This window comes from Quercus robur, chromosome 10 (genome assembly GCF_932294415.1).
Source record: "Quercus robur chromosome 10, dhQueRobu3.1, whole genome shotgun sequence".
In the NCBI taxonomy this organism is placed as follows: Eukaryota; Viridiplantae; Streptophyta; class Magnoliopsida; order Fagales; family Fagaceae; genus Quercus; species Quercus robur.
The window spans coordinates 51,612,415-51,632,050 of NC_065543.1; the positions used below are offsets into that span (position 1 = coordinate 51,612,415).

Genomic DNA, 19,636 nt, shown 5'->3' on the forward strand with positions numbered 1-19,636 from the left:
TGAGGAAGCGCCTCAAATGCACTTTGAGGAAAGAGCAAAGATGTTGATAAAAGCGGTTCACCTAAGACAAAAAGATTTTTTAGAGTTCTTCTTAGATGCTCACCTTGTAAGTAGTTAACCTTTTTAAAAGCGATCTATATGTGTGATAGTTGTGTGATAGTTCTTTTAAGTACTAACTTCTATTGTTATTGTGCAATTTAGGGGCCACTGTTGATGCCAGCCCCAGAACCTCATGTGCAGGAAGAATTGCAAGCCGCTAAAGAGGAGGAGGAGATAAAGAAAACTGGTCTTGGGACTCCAGAACTGAGGAAAATTCCCTACACTCCATGTATCTACAAAGATACATAGAAAAAGACTAATGGAGGCAACTCTGCGGATTCTTTTTTTTTTTTTTTTTCAGGGATATGTTAAAAAAAAAAACTAGATATAGCCAGGAACATGATCACAAAGCATATAATAAAAAGTGTTAGGAATAGTGTTGGTGTTGGTGTAATGGCAAACGATTAAGCCAGTGATTGGATGTAAGGGTGAGTGAGTGGCAATTGAAGAGTGATTGGATGTAATAGTGGTATTAGTGTTGTGAGTGTACGGCTGGAGAGGGAGAGTTAGTTAGAGAGTGGGAAAGGGGTATAAAGGAAGAATATGGTTATGTACAGAATCAAGTAATGAGCAAAGCATATTTCAGTCTTATTCTTCTTTTCTATCTTCTCTATCTCCATTCTTCTTTGTATCTCTATAAGAAATCATTTTGTTTATTTTCCCCAAGACCAAAAGGGGTGTTGCAAAATTTACAATCAATTTGTTAGAACTTTGAACACCTACAATCTCAGCTCAAGTAGTAAGAACAAACTAAAAAGCTATTCTAGTATGTCATAAAATATTAAAATGGAAACGGAACCTACAATCATTGATATGAATAAAAGCAATTTTAAAGAAGAAGAAGAAGACCTCGGATCATATGCAGCAAAACTCCCATATGTTTTTTTCTCTTTTGATCTCAATCTCAATCTCGATTTGATAACACACGCACCAAGTAAAATTACCTTCATTTCTGTCCATCTCCCCTATCTCCTTGTCAATCTCTCACCAACTCTCCTGTTCATCTGGTCGTTTTAGGCTTTCCTTGTGCGTTTTTATTGGGTGAATCTATAATTTTGAATAATATATAGTATTAAATGTTATAAAAGAAATGGTTTCAAAGAATAAAAGTTATAAAACAAATGACATATAATTATAACCCATTATAGTTTCATAATGATTTTAAAAATAATAATAAACCTAGTTGTAAAAAATAAAAATAAAAAATCTTAAATGACAATTTGTTAATGACGTTTACTAATAGACAAAAAATTAAGTAATTTCAGTGGTTGATTAAAATTAGAAATAATAACAACTTATCGCCTATAATTTTTTATGAAAATGTTGTGGACATAATATTTTTCTTATTTATTAGAGTATTTGCATCAAATAGTACAAATTAGCTTGAGGCAAAAAATTTTCCCAAACAATCCTAAAAAATCATCCACATCAGCTTATTAGGCAAAATTTGTTGCCGTTGCTTTTAGATCCTTTCACTTCTTCGAGAATTATATATTTTACTCTAATATCCATTAAAAAAATAAGCATTCATCATCATTTATTAATTTTCTGGAAATTTATGAATTTATCCAGTAGCTTTCGTAGCATATCAACTTTTGTCCTGGAAATAAAAGTAAAATAAAAGCATAAACGAATAATTTAAATAATAAACATGCTATTCTCTTGACTTCAATAAAGTAAATAAAGATATCATGTCAAAAACTATTAAATAATCATCCAAAAAACTACCTAATTATCAAACTATTAACAATATATATGAAAGGAAAAGAAACCACATGATGAGGAAAATATTATAGGTGGTGTCTTAATATTATCAAGTAATCTTCTCTTCCAAAATATAAGTTAGGGTTATCAACAACATAACATGTAACATTATCACATGCTACATATACACACCTACCAAATCACCATATGTGAAAAGTATTTAATAGGAGAACAAAACACGTCACACACTTCTTTTTTTTTTTTTGAATTGCCGTCACACACTTCTTGATTTACTTTTGGCCATCAAATAAAATATTAATCATTCTAATATATAGTACGGACCTTTGGCAATCAAATCAGCATAATCTAGATTATATATAAACTCCTCGAAGAGTTCTACAAAATAAGGAAAACCTGTTAAGCTTAATGTTAATTTTATGCTTATTATCTTTTAATTCATTTCTCAATCCAGTAACCCTCATAATTAATGTAAGAACCTCCAAGTTCACTAAGGCAATGTTCATGCATTCAGTGGCATCGTGAAAACATATTGATACATTAATGATGTCCTTGAAAGCAAACTTCATATGCATGCAGCGACGGAGCCAGGACTTGGAGTTAGGGGGGCAGTTTTATTTTTAGCTATATGCAGTGGCTTCGGCTTTCAGCTCTATTACTTAGCCGACAAAGATTTTCTTTTAGTATTATTATTTTTATGTGTGTGTAGAGTGTGTCTTTTGTTGGTAAGGACAAAATTATTTTGTTTAAAGTTTTTTAAAAGGCTAAGTTGTTTGTTTTTGGTAAAATTAGTTGATTAGTCTCAATTTTTTTTTTAGCTTTGCTATTGCCTATTGGTAATTTTTGTTGTTGGGATAATATTTTGGGCTTGTATATTGTTTTTTTAGATTTTAGATCTATAAATTTTTTTTATGGACTTTAAAAAAGGAGGAGAATACTAGATCTACAAATTTTTGTTGTGATTAGTGGTTATTAGAAAGTAAAAAAGTGATATATGTGGTGGACCCAGATGCAAACCAGTAAGAATTTGTTACCTCAATAGTCCGTAAAAATGTTGTAAAAAAATTTGTAGCGGCAACATTTCTCTTATAATGATCAATAAGGAAGACAAAATGTAATTTTATTAAACGAAATTGCTAAAATTAGTACCTAAATATATAGTTATATAATTATATTAAAAAAAAATAGGGGGGCCATTGCCCCCCCTAGTCCATGAATGGCTCCGTCCATGAGTTTTAGAGTGTAATTTTTCAGAACTCATAGAAATATGGAAGTGGTACTCTTTAATAAAGAGTCTTTATCACTCTTGGATTAGGAGAAACATTCTATGTCAGAATAACCCTATCCTACATCAAGGTAAATGTTTAGTAGGTTTTGGAAAAGATATACCCATCAATCACAAAAAAATTCATATATCCAATTGTTGGCAGCCCAACCTGGTAAGGAATCTATATGAACAAGCTGCTTGTGAGGAAATCTTTCAAATTTCCTTACCTAAAACCTATGTTATATGGACACGGCGATTTTGGCCAAGTACTCATGTCTGACACGAGTACTAGTAAGACACACCTAAAATTCATACCCGAGGTGTATCCTCTTTTTTTTTTTTGAAAAAAATCTGGGTACGTCGTCGACACAGTTGTGACACGCCGAAATGTCCTAACCACAATAAAACTTTATAAAAATAATAATAATAATAATAAGAGAGAGAGAGAGAGAGAGAGAGAACATGATTTGGACCATCGCCTCTCTATTTCCCTCAATTCTCTAATCTGATCTGTGTGGTGTGTCTTCTTGGTGACAACCAAACCCCTCTGCCCTCCGTGACCCTAAAGCTCCTTCTCTCTCCCTCTGTCGTTTCTCTCTCTGATCTGATCTGTGCAGTGTGCCTTCTCAGAGTAGATCAGCAACAACCGAACCCCCTCTAGCCTCCAGTGACCACAAACCTCCTTCTCTCTTCTTCTGCAATTTCTCTCTGTGTAGGTTTTGAGTTCTCTGTCTTTTGGTCCTTCGACTCTTTTTTCCTCAGTATTTTTTTTTAATAGTTTGGCTTTACTTATAGAGAAATTTTATGTCCATGACATTTTCATAACATTTTCACAACAAATTCTAAGTGGTGAGTTATTATGGGTGGGCAAAAATGTAATTTAAGTAGTAAATTCAAATTAGAACAAATAACAACTTACCATTAATGATTTGTTGTAAAAATGTTGTGGACGTAGCACTCCTCTTACTTATACGTGTATTATGTTTGGGTTTACTTATTTACATATGTTATTAGGGGTGTCCATGGGAACCCGAAGACCGACCCACCTGCCCAAACCGCCCGGGCCGACCTGAAAACCAGCCAACCTGACGTCGATGACAATCGGAGACGGGTCTCCGCCACCAAAAACCGACTTAGGTGGGTCGAATGACGGGTTTTCTTCTTCAAAACCCGATATACCCGATCCGACCAAGGAAACCCATGAAAGAAGGCCGGAGTTATGTAGATCCGTTCAAATTCATCAATATTCCGGTGAAGGTTTGGTAGTTTTTGGTTAGATCCGGTGAAGATCTAGGCTTTCTTCCTTAGATCCGGCGGTGAGATGAAGATTGTGCTTCGATTTTCACTTAGATCCGGTGATAGAAATGAATTTTTCGCTCAAATCTAAGCTTGATGAGATCGTTTTTGCTTCGATTTTTGCTTAGATCCGGTGATTTTCGCTCAAATCTGGGATTGATGTGGTGATTTTGAGCTTCAATCCGGCAAAGATCTAGTGCTTGTGCTTCAATTTTCACTTAGATCTGGTGATAAAGATGAATTTTTCACTCAAATCTAAGCTTGATGTGATGTTTTTGCTTCGATTTTTGCTTAGATCCCGTGATTTTCGCTCAAATCTGGGCTTGATGTGGTGATTTTGATCTTCGATCCAACAAAAATCCAATTATGTAACTCAGGACAAGGCCGACCGACCCGACCGTTGTCCACTGGAGTCTGATCCAACTCAACCCGAGGTCGTCTATGGTCGACAGCGGGTTGTTCAGCCATCCACCCGATCTAAGCGAGTCAGTTGCGGGTTGGGCATAAACCTAACCCAGACTGACCTGTGGACACCCCTACGTGTTATTTACAAATTTTATAGGTTTAGTTTTTTTTTTTTTCTTTTTTTGGTTTTATGTTTTTCTCCTTATGAGTGCTCTGGGTTTAGTTTTTTTTTTTTTTTTTTTTTTTTTTTGGGGGGGGGGGGGGGGGGGTTTATCTATCTTATGGGTTTAGTAATGGAACAAAAATTGTATTTTAGACAACATTTTTCTGGTATTATTGTACTTATTTGCTGTTATTACTTAATTTAAATCCTAAAATAAACATATTTGTCTAACTTATTTAAAAATATATCTAAATATATTAACTAAATGCCGTACTCCGACGTGTGGTACCTTTATTTTTCAAAAATTGCCGTACCCTTGTATCCATGTCGTGCAACATAACATAGCCTAAAACGGCATGTGAAAAGGATAGGTTATTGTGGAATTGTACTCTAGCTCGGGAGAGTATCATGTGAAAAAAGCTTATGAGCTACTGTGTCATCAGGAAAGCAGTTTACAACAGATGAGACATCTAAATTTTCCAAAACAAATTTGGTCTCTAATCAATAAAGTCAAACTCCCTTTGAAAATTCTTAGTTTTATATGGAGACTTCTTCAAGACTGCCTTCTTGTGCTCTCAAATCTTAGCAGTAAAGGCATCTCAGTCACTCATATATATATATATATATATATATATATATATATATGTGCCCCATGTGTAATGAAAGTAGTGAAAATTCGTTACACCTCTTTTCTATTACCCTATGGCTAGAGCCGTGTGGCTTCGGTCTGTTCTTCCTATCAGAACTACGTACAGCTCAATCATATTGAGAGTTGGAAGTGATTATTTGAGCATAAAATATAACATAGTTTCTTAACTAGTTTTTTAAATATATTTTTACACAATTTTCCAATGCATTATTTGCCATGTTCCACCAATGCTGGGGTTCATATGCCTTTTTGGTACCTCCTTGTTCAAAGCAAGGCAGGATAACTACCCTACAAAATGCTCCGGCTGCTGAGCTTTATATACCCATCAGTTTTCAGTTTCTTCATTTTCCAATCATTCATGATACCATTTGCGTAATACCATTTGCATCTCTCAGTGATTAACATGAATAGTGACCAGGTAACTAACATGAACCCTTTGGTAGACGCATTTTCCGTATCAAACGTTGTACAGTTCCATTTCAATTCAAAACGAAGTCTGCTTGACTCCCCCCATCAGGATCCACCCACAATTAAGACAACAATAACAACCAAGTCTTGTTCCCAAAATTTTGTTCCCAAAATTCTGAGGTAATCTCTGGATCCTCAACGGTCTAGTTAGGTCGGACATCACATATTCTTTTTTTTTTTTTTCTTTTGACAAGTAATTGAGGTCATACCCTGCAATTTCATCTAGGAGTGAAGGCTATGTAACATGTTAGCACAAAAACTAACACTATAGCACATACCACTTTTTCCTGCCTAACAGGTGGTGTTTGTATTTTTTTAAGGAAAAAGTACAAAGAACGAAATCATACATAGGACACCTGTCAGGAAAATACTAATACCATAGACAATTAAATGAACATACAACATCACAAAAGGGCAAGATTTTCAACAAAGCAAAAAAATGTGTAGCACCAGCGTGCAGTTTCACGCTTTTATATTATGTATAGGTAACTCAATTAAACCTCAAAAAGTTGACAGCAGCCGTCATTAGCAGTTTGGAAAATCAATAAGTGATGCAACTAGTCAGAAAATTCAACAGTATATCAAAATACAAAGGAACAAACAGTAGCGTTCCCAAGGAATGCGATCAATTATAAGTAAGATGGAGGGAGCTGTTTTTACTAAGACAAAGACAGCACCTTCTGAACCTCAGCTGTGACCTCTTTGGGAGGTTTTTCAGCATGGAGATTAGCAACAATACTCTTCTTGGAATAATAATCAATAACCTGCATTCCAAACATGAATAACGCCATTATACTTCCTAATAAAAGTACTTAAAGAGTCAGATTAATGGTACGAGAAGAAGTTTTAGTATGAGCTAATGAGCTATCCAATAAACCCCCACCCCCCACCCCCCCCAAAAAAAAAAAAAAAAAAAACCCCTTTTTCGTCCACTTTTTTTTTTAAATGAATAAAAGAATCCAAGTTATCAACCCATAAATTATATCACAGTTCATAATTAAGGTTTAGACAAGTTGGTCAATCCTTGCCCAGAAATCTTTGATCAACGCCCCAACTCTTCCTCTCTAGTGACAACCTCCCAACAGCACCTGACAGTATAACATATGTAGTACCACTCCAACAAAGTCCACACTTTATATAAATATATTGACCACAAGTGTTTTGTACCAAACACAACTTATGACAATTTTTAATAGAGAAATTGCAGTGAAAGGGAGCCAAAAATTAAAATCCAGGTCAAACTTCAACTAGGAATATTTCAAAAGGATATGTTCTGAAAAGAGTGCAAATCACTGAAATTTAATTCAAAGAAATTATTGTTTATATTTTCTATTCATATGAACTTAAGCAATCAAATTCAAAGGACAGTAGGAAAGGCAAAGAGAAAGAATACCGGTTCAGTTTGCTTGTGAAACGCCTCCAGCCTTGATTTGAGAACAGCTGCAGTATCATCCTTGCGCTGAATCAAGGGCTCTCCAGTAACCTTAACAAAAAACATAGGAAGAGCAAGTTATTTACCAATAAAAAAGATCATATTACATTAATATACAGTGATGGAACTCACACAGAGGATCAATAGTAAGCCTAGTAAAATGAACATTGCCATCTAAACCAGATTAACATACCAATGACTAATATATATACGCTTTTACTGCAACATAACTTTTACCACTAATATTTTATGCACACATCTCTGATGAAAGCTCCTTTGATGTGAAATGTTTCCTAAATCCTAAAGGCATCAATAAAATTTTGAATTGAAAAGGAAACAGCCTTACATCATCAACACCAGGAACTTTGGGAGGTGCGAATTTTGTGTGATAGGATCTACCACTGGCTGGGTGTATCCAGCGACCAGTAATTCTCTCCTCCAAGATCAAATCATCAACTGCAAAGTTGAGCACCTTATCAACTTTGGCACCCTTCTTTTCCAGCATCTCATCAAGCTGTAGAAAGAAGAAAAAACAAAAGTATGGTTGGATGCATAAGGATACACAAACATATTTGCAAAGAACAAAATCAAGGAAATGAAAAATTATATTAATATGACAACGTCTGGATGCTACACAATGTAATACCTTCTGTGCTTGGACCACAGTCCTTGGAAATCCATCAAGAATGAAACCTTTCTGGCATGAAGGCTTCTGAAGAGCTTCATCTATAATGCCCACAACTAAGTCATCAGAAACAAGTTCTCCCTGCAAAATAATTATAGAACCCCTTATTAGCAATAATCTAAAACAAGAACTAAGAAGCTACTCAAATCAAATCAAATCAAATCAATTAGACTTAACCCAACTAATTTGCTTCGGCTACATAAATCCTTGAACTAAGATGGAGACAGAACAAATCTTCAAGAAAAAAATATATAAATACATATAAACAGAGATCTACCTTATCCATAGCCTCTTTAGCCTTAACGCCAAGAGGGGTTTTAGCAGCAACAGCAGCTCTTAACATATCACCAGTAGCCAAGTGGCACAAGCAGTATTCATCCTTAATTATTGGTGACTGGGTACCCTTTCCTGATCCAGGTGGGCCTGCATCACACAATTTTGCACGATTAAATATGAAACCTGTGCCAAATTAATCTTCAACATGGCAAGTCGTCAGAAATTAGACAACAATTATAAAGTCCAAACTAATGTTCAAAGTGTTTAAAAAAAAAAAAAAAAACTAATGCATTATGACATATTGACAGTTCTAAAAGCCAAAGCTAGAATAGCCTCAAACTCAGTTTTTTATCTTTTGCTTCCTCCTACCTCAGTTTCTGTCACTTCAACCCATGCAAAGAGACTAAAAACAAAGTTCGAATATCTGCCAAGTACCTGGGGGAACACGATACATACTTAAAACCAATCAAACCCAACAGTGGAAACTGGGAATTGCCACTTACAGTATAAATTTTCTTTCTAGCATCTATTTCCTACTTGATCTAAGATTTTTTTTCCCCACCTCACAATCCCTTGTATTCAATATTCTTTTTTCAAAAATGTATCCAGATCTAAACAGATGGTTGACGATGTTTTCACCAATAATATCAAATATCATAAGTTAAACATCCAATTCAGTGAAAAACTGAAGATAAGAAAGGAACATGATTGAAGTTTAATTTTGCTTAAACGTCTCAGCAATGCATTTATTATTAATGAAAGCAACAAGGGAAAAATACCACAGACAGACGCCTACATCCTGAACAATATTGCCAATCATGTCATAAAATATTGTCAGCTACCTAAAGTTTCCCCTCCACCCCACCATTTACACTCAATGTTTGCAAAGGGAATTATACTAAAAGTTCTCTCTTTTTTCTTTTCTTTTCTTTTTTCTTTTAAAGATTCTAAGAAGTAAAATAGTAAAATCCTATAGAATAAGGAAATCCAAATTACAGTGAAATCCCAATAGCAACAAAATGACCATGAAATAAAATGCAAAGGAAAGAGTTAAAGGTACTACAAAAAACTTACAAATTAACATGAGAATGAATGTGATTGGTGACACATAAACAACATAACAAATAAATTTACTAATTACTTTTTTGTTTGGGAGTTAAAAGTCAAAACTTGACACATCAAGTTTGTAACAGACTAACAGTTTTGTAGTAAAACAATGCAAATTCATAATTGTATTCTAAACAAACCATATAGCATATATTTCAGATCCAAAACAATAAAATATATTTTTTTTAAAAATTTACTTGTTTTTTGGGTCTTTTTTATTTTCAGCTAAATTTAGTAAAAATTAAAACTTGATATCCTACATTTTCTCAGGAACCAAAAAAAAAAAAAAAAAACCCAAAAATAACATAAACCTCCAAACAATAAACCCATGAATCACAGTAAAAAACCTTAAAAAGCATCAAACTTTCTCAACACAAACACATTGTATTATCGGATCTGAAAGGATTTCAACATTAAAAACCAAAATTCAACAGAGAAATATACATATACATGAACAGTACCAATAAGAATGAGGCGCTTGTCGGGTTTGGAGGAGCACTTCATGCGGCGGAGAAGCTCGGACATGAGATCAAGGGAGGGAACATCTTCCAAGTTCGCTGAAGCAGCACCGGTCGCCATTTAGGGTTAGGGTTTTTCTCTCTCTAGGACTAGGACTAGGACCTGAGGTTTTAGAGAGAGAGAGAGAGAGAGAGTAACGTTGTTTGCTTGGTTTCGGACCTTCCAATGCTTCTAACTCAGGCAGATGTCTCACCAGGTTGTGTGTGTGTGTTTTTTTTTTTAATTTTGGAATTACTGTTTTGCCCTTTGATTTGCTTTGAAATGCTATGTGTGTCCCCTACATTTTTTTTTTTTTTTTTTTTGATAAATACAAATGCTATCTTTTGAACCCAATTTTAAAATAATAATAATAATAATAAATTCACAACCTTTTAGGTTTTATGATTTGTTAGAATAATATCACTTTGTGTATACTACTAATACCACTTTTATAGCTTTTAGTTTAAATTAATAAAAATGATAAATAATAGTAAGTTAGTCATGAAGAACTAATGCTACCCAATACTTAAAAAGTACTTATATTAATGGGTGTATAATGAAAAAATGTGTAAAATTTACTCTTTTTTGCCTAAAAAAGACCCAAATTAGTGAGTGTATAATTGTGTAAATTTACAAATTTGTTAAAGTAATCATCTAAATTGTAAATTTATTTAACATTATTCATTTTGCATTTAGTTTTTAATTCTTTTTTTTTTTTTTATGTATCCCGAGGTTAAAAAAAGAGAGCAAATAGTAGTTGTTATATGTAATATGTTAAAAAAGAAAAACAATTAAGAAAATTTGATATTTTAATAAGATGTAGTGTAAAATAGATCATCTAAATATGAAGTGTTTTGAATAGCGAGTATGTAAAATTGAAAAATAGATTTTTATCTTAAAATAGACACAAAATTACACGAGTTGATATGAATACTCTTTAATTTCAAACTCAAATATTAACCTCAACCAAATCACTTTCGATTATGCTTTTGTCACTTGACTATTTAATGGCAACCCAAACCTATAGGGGGTGTTTGGTAATATTGTTTTAGTAACGTTGTATTTTTTTAGAAATAAGTGTGAGGGAAAAAGTGTATGAAAATACGTGTAATGTTGTTTAAATGCTGAAAACTGTTGTTCTAGTTACCACCATGTGCTTTATCTTTATATTTTTTTTTTTTTGGGTTAAATTATCTTTATATCTTGATTGACTTAAAGAGGTTCTCAATAGTTTGGTGCGATTGGACTAGAAATATTTAGAAGAAAAACAGAGAGAGAAAAAGAGGAAAGAAATGAAAATTTTATTGATTCGAGCACAAAGTTGATTAGCTGATTTGCTTAAAAGATTTTGGGTGTGTTATTTAGGTGATGAGTCATGAGTCAAATGGAGAAGAAAAATAAAGAAAAACGCTTTATTGAAAGGTTTTTTGAGATATTAGTCCGAATGTTTGAAGTTTCATGAAAGTGGCAAAAACGAAGTTTGATAGGAAATTAGAGCTTATACAGAAGTATTCCCCTTCAAAGTTATTCACTTATTTTGGCTTTTTTGTGGTATAAGCGTAGAAGATTTATTTTGTTCAATATTACAGCCACCCAAGGCATTGATTTCTGACTTCTTCTTTTTTGATAAGTTGATTTCTGACTTCTATTCATTTCAACTCACTAATGATGGTTTACAACAACCACCCACTATAGCCACCTTTCTTTGACAAGGAGTCCATTAGTTCCATACAAGAAATAAAATAAACTCTCAATCCTATGTTTGACAATAAAATCGATTGTAAGCTCCCATCACAATTCAAATGTATTCCGATTCAACTAGTATAATCAAGATTAAGAGTAATTGAAGAAACACAGAGCAAAGATATTCATATACATGGAGCATTTCATACATGAAATTACTTGTAATATGATAACAATGTTAAAGGAACCCATGAATTACTTCAATTTGAATTGATTACTCGATATAAATAGGTTCCTACTTCCTACCATAGTCATAGTGCCATACTAAAATTTTAAAAACAAAAAACAGAAGATACTGATGTCAAACACAAAATTGGATCAAAATAGAGTGCTGCATCTGGAAAGTTTTTAAATGCCTAATATCAATCCATAATTCAGACAGGAAAGTGACCCATTTCTACAATTTAACAAAGATATCTCACTGGACTTTTATCCCTGATTCACTCATCATCTTCATTTTTTGACTTCTTTTTCTTCTTCTTTTTAATTTCACTGGCAGACTGCAGGTCCTCTCCATCTTCAGCCTTGCTCTTCTTTTTCTTCTTCTTAGCTGTTCCGTCCTGCTCATCTGAGTTCTTCACATCTTTATCCTGTTGCTCCATCTTTCGTTTCTCCTTTTTCTTCTTCTTTTCTGATTTAGAATCTTCCAAAGCTTCTTTATCCTCGTCCATAGCCTCACCATTCTCTGCAGCTGCAGCTTTTGATTTCTTTTTCTTGCTTTTCTTTCCTGAAGCTTCTGTTGGAACTTCTTCCGTTTCCATCTCTGTGTCTACAAAAGGCAATTACAGACAGTCACAAGTGGAACCATCAGGGAGAACCAATAACTCGTGTAAAAATGCAAGGATCTAATTTACTGAAACTAGCAGCTCCCACAGAATAATGGCCAAAAGCTGAAGGTGTGGAAACCAATTCCTGGTCCATCTGGATAGAATGCTGGGTCATGTCATGTTTTATCATACCACAATGCAAGTGAAAGAATCATGCCCAATTCCCAAACAATACAAATTTCTTATGCAACAGAGTCAAGTTTGGAACCAAAAGTCCTGGTCCATGTCCAATGAGCACAATGCAAGTGAAAGCATCATGCCACATATCCAAATCGAATCTAAGTATCTCATGCAACCAAAGACCAGGTGTTCATATATGTGAAATAATGTTAAAAGAAAATAACTAATATTATCTTCTCTTCCATGCACACCTTTGTTTTGATTAATTTCAATTGCAGCTTTCATCACATCAATATTTTTACGAGGTGCAACTCCATTGTCATAAAAGTCAAGTCGCTCCTCAACTTGTTCACGAAGTTTCTCCCCAAAAACAGTAGATCCATTCTCTGCATAATAAGGCAAGGTAACAAAATCAATAATGAGGGGCAAAAGAAGTAATGCTTGAGAAGTGTCCGGATTGATTGCTGTATCAAGAAGGTTAAAAGTACCTGCAAAGCAATCAATTCGTGATGCAATAGAACACTTGTTTGCAAGATAACGAGCCATTCGGCCTTTGTTCTTTGCAGATGCCCGACCAATAAAAGATGAATGGAATATCAGACCATACTTGGGTGTGTTTCCCTTGGTTTTCAATGCCCTGAAGAGAACAAGGAAATATGAGGGCTTAAATAAGATTGAGAGAAATTTGTCATTGGAAATAGTTTTTTCAGCCAAAAGAATACAACACCAATATGTTTCAAGAATAGAAGTTCAAATTAGTAGAAAGAAATGAAGAGTTTCAATACATGTCCAGCTTTATAAGATCCAAAAGCAATTCTACCAAAATAAGAGAATATCGATCAGTTTAAAACCTGAAGAGCGCCTTCTCTGCTCCAAGGATCTGAAGGGTAGACGAAGGGCACTTGGCCAAATTTGTAAGACTACCAGCATGAGAAATCAAGCGAGCAGCAACTACTTCACCAATTAAAGAGGCCAAATTGGGTGCAATATCACTCATTTTTGTGACTAGATAATCATAAAGCTTCCTCCTATACTCGGACAGGTCCATTACCCTCTGTGCAAATTGCTGGACATTAATCAAGTCAATTGGGGACAAATCCTGCCCTGCAGAGAAAGACAAAAAAGAAAAACCAAGTGAATAGAGAATACTAAAAGGATCAGTAATATAAATGAGATTTATATTTTTCTACAATTTCCTCCGCCTTATCAATTCCTACCCATGGAAGCCTTGGCAGCTTCTAAAATCTCCTTGGCCTTATCCTCATCTCCAAGTATATCTGTCAAGCCTGGGATTTTGTCTTCAGTCAACTTTGACTTATCCTCTATATATTTTGCAGCTTTTGCATAAAGATAGTTGTCATTGACAATCTTCACCAACTCAGGAAAATGCCACGAGTACCATTCTCTGCATAGCAGTGATAAACCAGATGATAGTTAGATGAATTATCTAAAATATTCGATTTCCACATTTAATTGATGCGACATGGGTATAACGCTCATGAATCAGCATAATAACCAAGAGGTCTCCCAAGAGGACTATAAGGATAACAACCCTGTATACTTTTATGGAAAACAAAGATGCCAGTTTCAAGAACATAAAATGTTTGTGTAGAACAAGAACATGCCTGACTCTCATGGAAAAGGAGTTGACATCCTTATCAAGTGTATCAAGAAGGAAGATTGCTTGAATCACCATATTGTCAACTCGGTTAACATTGAACTTGACTTTGGCTCTGCTGTAACTGTGCCCCAGACCAAGTTGGGCCTTTTCTAAGTCTCCAGGCTATAGAATTGAAGAAAAAAGACGAGAAAGAAGTCAATCAGAAGAAAAACAAGTTCATATCTAGAATAACAACAAAATTGGACACATAAAATTAAAAGCAGAAAGAGATCAAAGAAAGAATGCTAACCTTTAGGTCCTTTAAGAACTTACTGAAATGTAGTCGCACACCACGAAGCAGCTCATGAACAAAATCACCACTTTCACAAGGAATTTTAGTCACTTCATGGATATGTGACCCAATCTTAGTATCAACTAATCCTAATTTGAATTTTGGCTTCTTGTCTCCCTTGACTTTCGGGAGATTAAGCTCCAAAAAGCTCCTCAACTCATCAGTCATTAGCCCTGAAACCCCAAAAAACCTATTAAGCAAGGAACCCATCACTTTAATCAGAAAATAACTGCCCAGAAAACACATTGTTGACAATAAGTTTTAAACCTGCAGCTTTTAGTTGTATTCAACTCTCTGAAAACAGGAAGTCGCAGTTAATTATAACATAAACACTCAATTTGAGTTTCTCATATTCTACAAGACTAATCCCTAATATCAATCTAATAACTTTCAAAGAATGCTCAACAACCAAAAACTTGAAACTTAAAATTTAACCATTTGCAAAGGAAGCTCGGGATGGCTCCATCAGAACCCAACTATCCAAAGCCTAGAATAATTAACAAAACCAGGGACAAGACACAGAAAAATAGTACCCCCACAGTTCCCAAAATCAGAAACCAATTACTGGACTTTGAAGCACAAAAGAAACCTAGAAAAGGCAAAGTACTTATAGCTTACATAACAACTAGAATCGTTACAACACATAAAGCTAAGCATGAACTATACAAGCCTGCTTGGTAGCTAAAAAATGTACAAAAAGAACCCAAATTTCAAATACCATAATGTTTCATTTTTTTTAACCCAATAACAAATAGACACTCAACTTTTCCATGTTTCTTTTCCTCAATTTTTTCATCAACCAAACACAGAATAAGATAAAATAAATAAATAAATAAAATCATGCAAAGAAGTAGCATTCAGTCCATTCATGAAATCCAACACTGACCCATTAAAGCTGTCATCACCAAAAACACATACAAACCACAAAACACCACACAACCAAAGCAAACCCAGAAACCATTTTCACCAAAAATAACCAAAGATTGAAGCTTTTTTGACATCTTAGAGAGCTCACCTTCTGACACAGCGTTACACTGATTGAGAGCATCGAGGGCAGACTCGAATGGGTGAAAAGCAGTGAGCTGGACGACCTTTCCGAACCGGTTCAGGTCAGTTATGGAGTTCCGAACCGCCTCAGTGTTCTGCCCAATTTCATCGAGGCCATGGGCGTGCAATAATGCGTACCCAGAAGCTGACTCGTATAGAAGATACAACGCCATTGATCTAAAACCCTTTTCTCTCTCTCTATCTCTCTACTGTGAGAATCGGCGGGTTAAAGAGAGAAAAATTGGGCTAGGGTTTAAGCTTTTTATCGTGCTCTGAAATCTGTGTTTAGGGTTTATATATATATGACGAGGAATTACCCTTTTTTTTAAATATAATAAAAGAGATATTTGCTTATATAGTGTTTTAGACATGGATCGGGTCAGACTAATCGGGTTCAAGCAAAAAAATAAAAAAATAATTTTAAACCAGTTGTGTGTGTGTGTGTGTGTGTATAAACATGCCAAGGTCTGCTAAAGCTAGTAAAAAATCGAGTACGATGGATGTAGAGTTTTCTACACCAGCCCAGCGTCCAAGCGAAGAAGAGGATGAATTTCAACGTAGTGTTAAAAAGTTTAAAGAAAATAATGGTGCAAGAAGCTTCTTGCAACCTAGGAAGTTAGTAAGTTACAAAGACAGTCTTGTGGTAGACATCCCTGGAGCATATGAGCAGGCATTTAAATTCAGTAAAGACTAGTAAGAAGATTATGAATCGGAGGCTGAGATGGAGTCTTTAATAGAGGGTATGGCTGAGGTTAAACTATCCAAAGAAACAAAAGCTCGTATTAGAGCACCTTGGTCGAGAGCCTTGATCGTGAAGGTGTATGGCAGGTCCGTTGGCTTTCACTACCTTACCTTCAAGTTCAATGCGATGTGGAAACCGATGACAAAGATGGACTGTGTGACCTTGGGCAAAGGTTTCTTTCTGGTTCGATTCAGCAATAATGATGATTATGACAACGTTCTTAAGGGAGGTCCATGGTTTATTGGGGAATATTTTCTTGCAATCAAACCATGGGAGCCTTACTTCATTGCTTCTAAGGCTAAACTCACGTCGGTGGCAGTTTGGGTGAGGTTACCTGAGCTACTAATTGAATTCTATGATGCCTCTGTGCTGTGTGAAATAGAAGTGTTATTGGACCAATTTTACGTATTGATTCCTACACAGCTTCGAAGACAAGAGCAGGTTATGCAAGACTTTGTGTTCAAATAGATTTAGAGAAACCATTGATCAGTTCTATCCAAGTGGGAAAATTAGTTCAGAAAGTGCTTTATGAAGGAATTTCATCTCTCTGTTTTTGTTGCGGTAAGCTCGGTCATAAGCAAGATAACTATGGCTTGAAAGTTAAGGAGCCAAATAGAGATGGTGAACCTGGAGCTTCGTTTAAAACTAACGAGACTAGTGGGGGAGTTCAGCCCAATTTGAACTATGGCCCTTGGATGGTTGTCACGACGAAGAAAAAGAATTTGGGTAGGTTGGGAAAGGCTAGTGGGCCAGCCAAGACTTCTGCACCCACTCCGTTTGTATTCAAGGGCAATTTGGACTTTTCTCAAGCTTCAGCACATGTGAAAGCAAGTGAATATCCCACTAAGTCAAGTCACAGTGATTCGGCTGATTCAAGACGTGATACAGCACGTGTAGTGGCAGGCCTAAACATGCAGAGTGATCTTGAGATGCGGAAAGATTGTGTGATGGAGGAGTGCCTTGGAAACCCAAGTGCTAGTTCTCAGCAGGACCCGAGGCAAATCTCTGGAAACAAAAGGAAAGCATTAACAAAAAACAAAGGTAAAGGGAGTGAGAGTTTGGGTATTAGAAACTCAAAAAGTTCAAAAAGCCATAAACGGCTTCCTAACAGTGTCGAGGGTCAAAGTGGCTTGTTACTTCTATCTAGAGAGCTGGGGAGTGAAAACCAAATTGAAAATGGAGAGATTTTTGATAGGGCTAACACCACTACCAAGATCACGATGGGCAATTTGGTACAAGAACCGAGTGGTGGCTATTATAGAGGAGTTCATAGCTCAGATAAGAGCGACGCCAACGGAAACACCAAGGTGGTTCGAGGAGGAGCTGAAACAGGCTTCGAAACATCTGTTTCCCATAACTCCAAAGAGTATCAGGTTGGGGGATCTTCCTTTGAACCACAAGGCATGGGTCCCCACGCCCAATCCGTGGTGGATTTTCCTAACGGATGTGCCGGGGATCTCGTAGGAAGTATCAGAGGAGCTGAGCAGGCAAAGGAGGCCATCTGTGATGCCCCATTGGGACGAATCCAGATGGATCCTTCAAGAGAGGAAGTTGGTAGACTTCAGAGGGATGGCCACGGCTCACCTGGGAAATCACCCAACTCTGAAACTGATCCAAATCATGGCTCCGGTGCAGAGATGCGATATGCTTCTGAGTTGCAGGGAGGACATCCTAGGCATCCTGAAATACATGATAATTTGGAAGCCAGATTGGGTGGCATCCAAGGATCTGCTGAGAAGAATAGGGTGGAGTATGGTGGAAGCGGCAACAATGAATGCTAATCCATCAGAGATTGAGGTGCCGTTAGGTCAATTTGTAAATATGAATGTGTTACTCTGGAATTGTAGAGGAGCTTTGAACCCGGACTTCAAGAGGAGGATTTTTGAAATGGCAATCAATCATCGACCTGCCATTTTAGTAGTGACTGAAACGAGAGTGGGTGGAGACAGAGCAGCAAAAATTATTGAAGGGCTGCCTTTTGATGGGTCTATTACTACAGAGACTATTGGCTATGCTGGAGGTCTGTGGATTCTCTGGAAATCAGATGAGGTGGAAGTTCTTCCTCTATCTTCCACAGAACAGGAAATTCACGCTACATGTAAGGTGCGTTCTTCTAATCTCACTTGGCTTATGACTGCTATTTATGCTAGCCCTAGGTTAGCTGAAAGAAGAATTTTATGGGAAAATTTGAAAACTGTTGCCCATCTCCACAATTTACCTTGGCTTATGTTGGGAGATTTTAATGAAGTGTTGTGTGGTAAGGATAAATTTGGCAGTAATCATGTCAATCTGAACAAAGCTTTAGAATTTAAGAATTGTTTAGATGAGTGTAATATGTTGGATTTGGGTTTTGCGGGTCCTAAGTACACGTGGACAAACTGTAGGCCTATTTCAGACCTGATATTAGAAAGAATTGATCGGTGTTTTGCTAATCCGGTGTGGCGTGTTCTTTTCCCAGAAGCTTTAGTGACTCATCTCCCAAGGACATTTTCGGACCATTGTCCAGTCTTGATTGAGTTAAGTAGAGCTAGTGCTAACTAGCAAAATAAACCATGTGGTTATTGCATCATGATTTTCCGAGGGTTGTCCAGCAAGCTTAGTCCGACGATAGAGCTTTGCAGGAAGCAACTTTGGATTTTGTAATTAGAGTTAGGAAGTGGAATTGTGAAGTTTTTGGAAATTTGTTTGCTAGAAAGAGAATGATATTAGCTAGACTTCATGGTGTGCAAAAAGTGCTAGCCAATAATCCTAATGACTTCCTTTTGGAGTTAGAACAACAGCTGATTACAGAGTACTCTCTAATCCTCATGCAGGAAGAGGAGTATTGGGCACTCAAATCTAGGTTAAATACGGCTACTTTTGGAGACCGTAATACTAATTTCTTCCATGTCTCTATGTTGGTTAGGAGGCATAGGAACAAAATCAGATGTATTAAGGATGTGGAGGGTAATTGGCTAACGGATGAAGTTGAAATTAAGGACTACATCAGAAATGGTTTTAAAAATTTGTATATGACTGAGTTGAATATGACTTCCATAACTTCGGATATTTCAGATTTTTCTTGCTGTTTTCTAGATGAGGAGGATAGAATTAGAATTGATGGGGATGTGACTGAAGAGGAGATTAAAGCTGGTTTAT

The 19,636-nt window shown here is 35.8% G+C and overlaps 2 protein-coding genes across 6 annotated transcripts in view; both read right to left on the bottom strand.

Moving 5' to 3' along the window:
* The window catches only part of LOC126701697 (adenylate kinase 4), an 86,731-nt gene extending 76,463 nt beyond the window's left edge, over positions 1-10,268 (bottom strand). The window contains exons 1-6 of one of the 5 annotated variants that reach the window (XM_050400003.1): positions 10,031-10,265; positions 8,464-8,609; positions 8,148-8,267; positions 7,848-8,015; positions 7,463-7,552; positions 6,499-6,833 (exon numbers count right to left, since the gene is read on the bottom strand). In XM_050400003.1, the coding sequence (XP_050255960.1) occupies positions 6,729-6,833; positions 7,463-7,552; positions 7,848-8,015; positions 8,148-8,267; positions 8,464-8,609; positions 10,031-10,148 (747 nt within the window). In that variant the 5' untranslated portion in view covers positions 10,149-10,265 and the 3' untranslated portion in view covers positions 6,499-6,728. Of the gene's footprint in view, positions 1-6,498; positions 6,834-7,462; positions 7,553-7,847; positions 8,016-8,147; positions 8,268-8,463; positions 8,610-10,030 lie in introns of those variants that run through there. The other 4 variants (XM_050400004.1, XM_050400005.1, XM_050400006.1 and 1 more) reach the window with 4 other exon arrangements.
* A 1,642-nt stretch (positions 10,269-11,910) lies between these two features.
* LOC126701695 (nucleolar protein 56-like) lies at positions 11,911-16,066 on the bottom strand. The gene is made up of 8 exons (XM_050400001.1): positions 15,725-16,066; positions 14,668-14,882; positions 14,383-14,540; positions 13,975-14,162; positions 13,609-13,861; positions 13,246-13,394; positions 13,009-13,143; positions 11,911-12,579 (listed from the first exon to the last, which is right to left on the bottom strand). The coding sequence occupies exons 1-8, from the start codon at positions 15,927-15,929 to the stop codon at positions 12,251-12,253; spliced, it is 1,632 nt and encodes a 543-aa protein (XP_050255958.1). The 5' UTR covers positions 15,930-16,066; the 3' UTR covers positions 11,911-12,250.
* Between the last annotated feature and the right edge of the window lie 3,570 nt (positions 16,067-19,636).

What these genes read in the sequence shown, in the direction of transcription:
- LOC126701695 (XM_050400001.1), bottom strand. Translation starts at nt 15,929, where the DNA reads ATGGCGTTGTATCTTCTATACGAGTCAGCTTCTGGGTACGCATTATTG. An exon ending in GCAGAGAAGGCGCTCTTCAG is followed by an intron (nt 13,395 to 13,608) that starts GTTTTAAACTGA and finishes TGTTCTCTTCAG; the next exon opens with GGCATTGAAAACCAAGGGAA. An exon ending in TGAAATTAATCAAAACAAAG is followed by an intron (nt 12,580 to 13,008) that starts GTGTGCATGGAA and finishes TGCCTTTTGTAG; the next exon opens with ACACAGAGATGGAAACGGAA.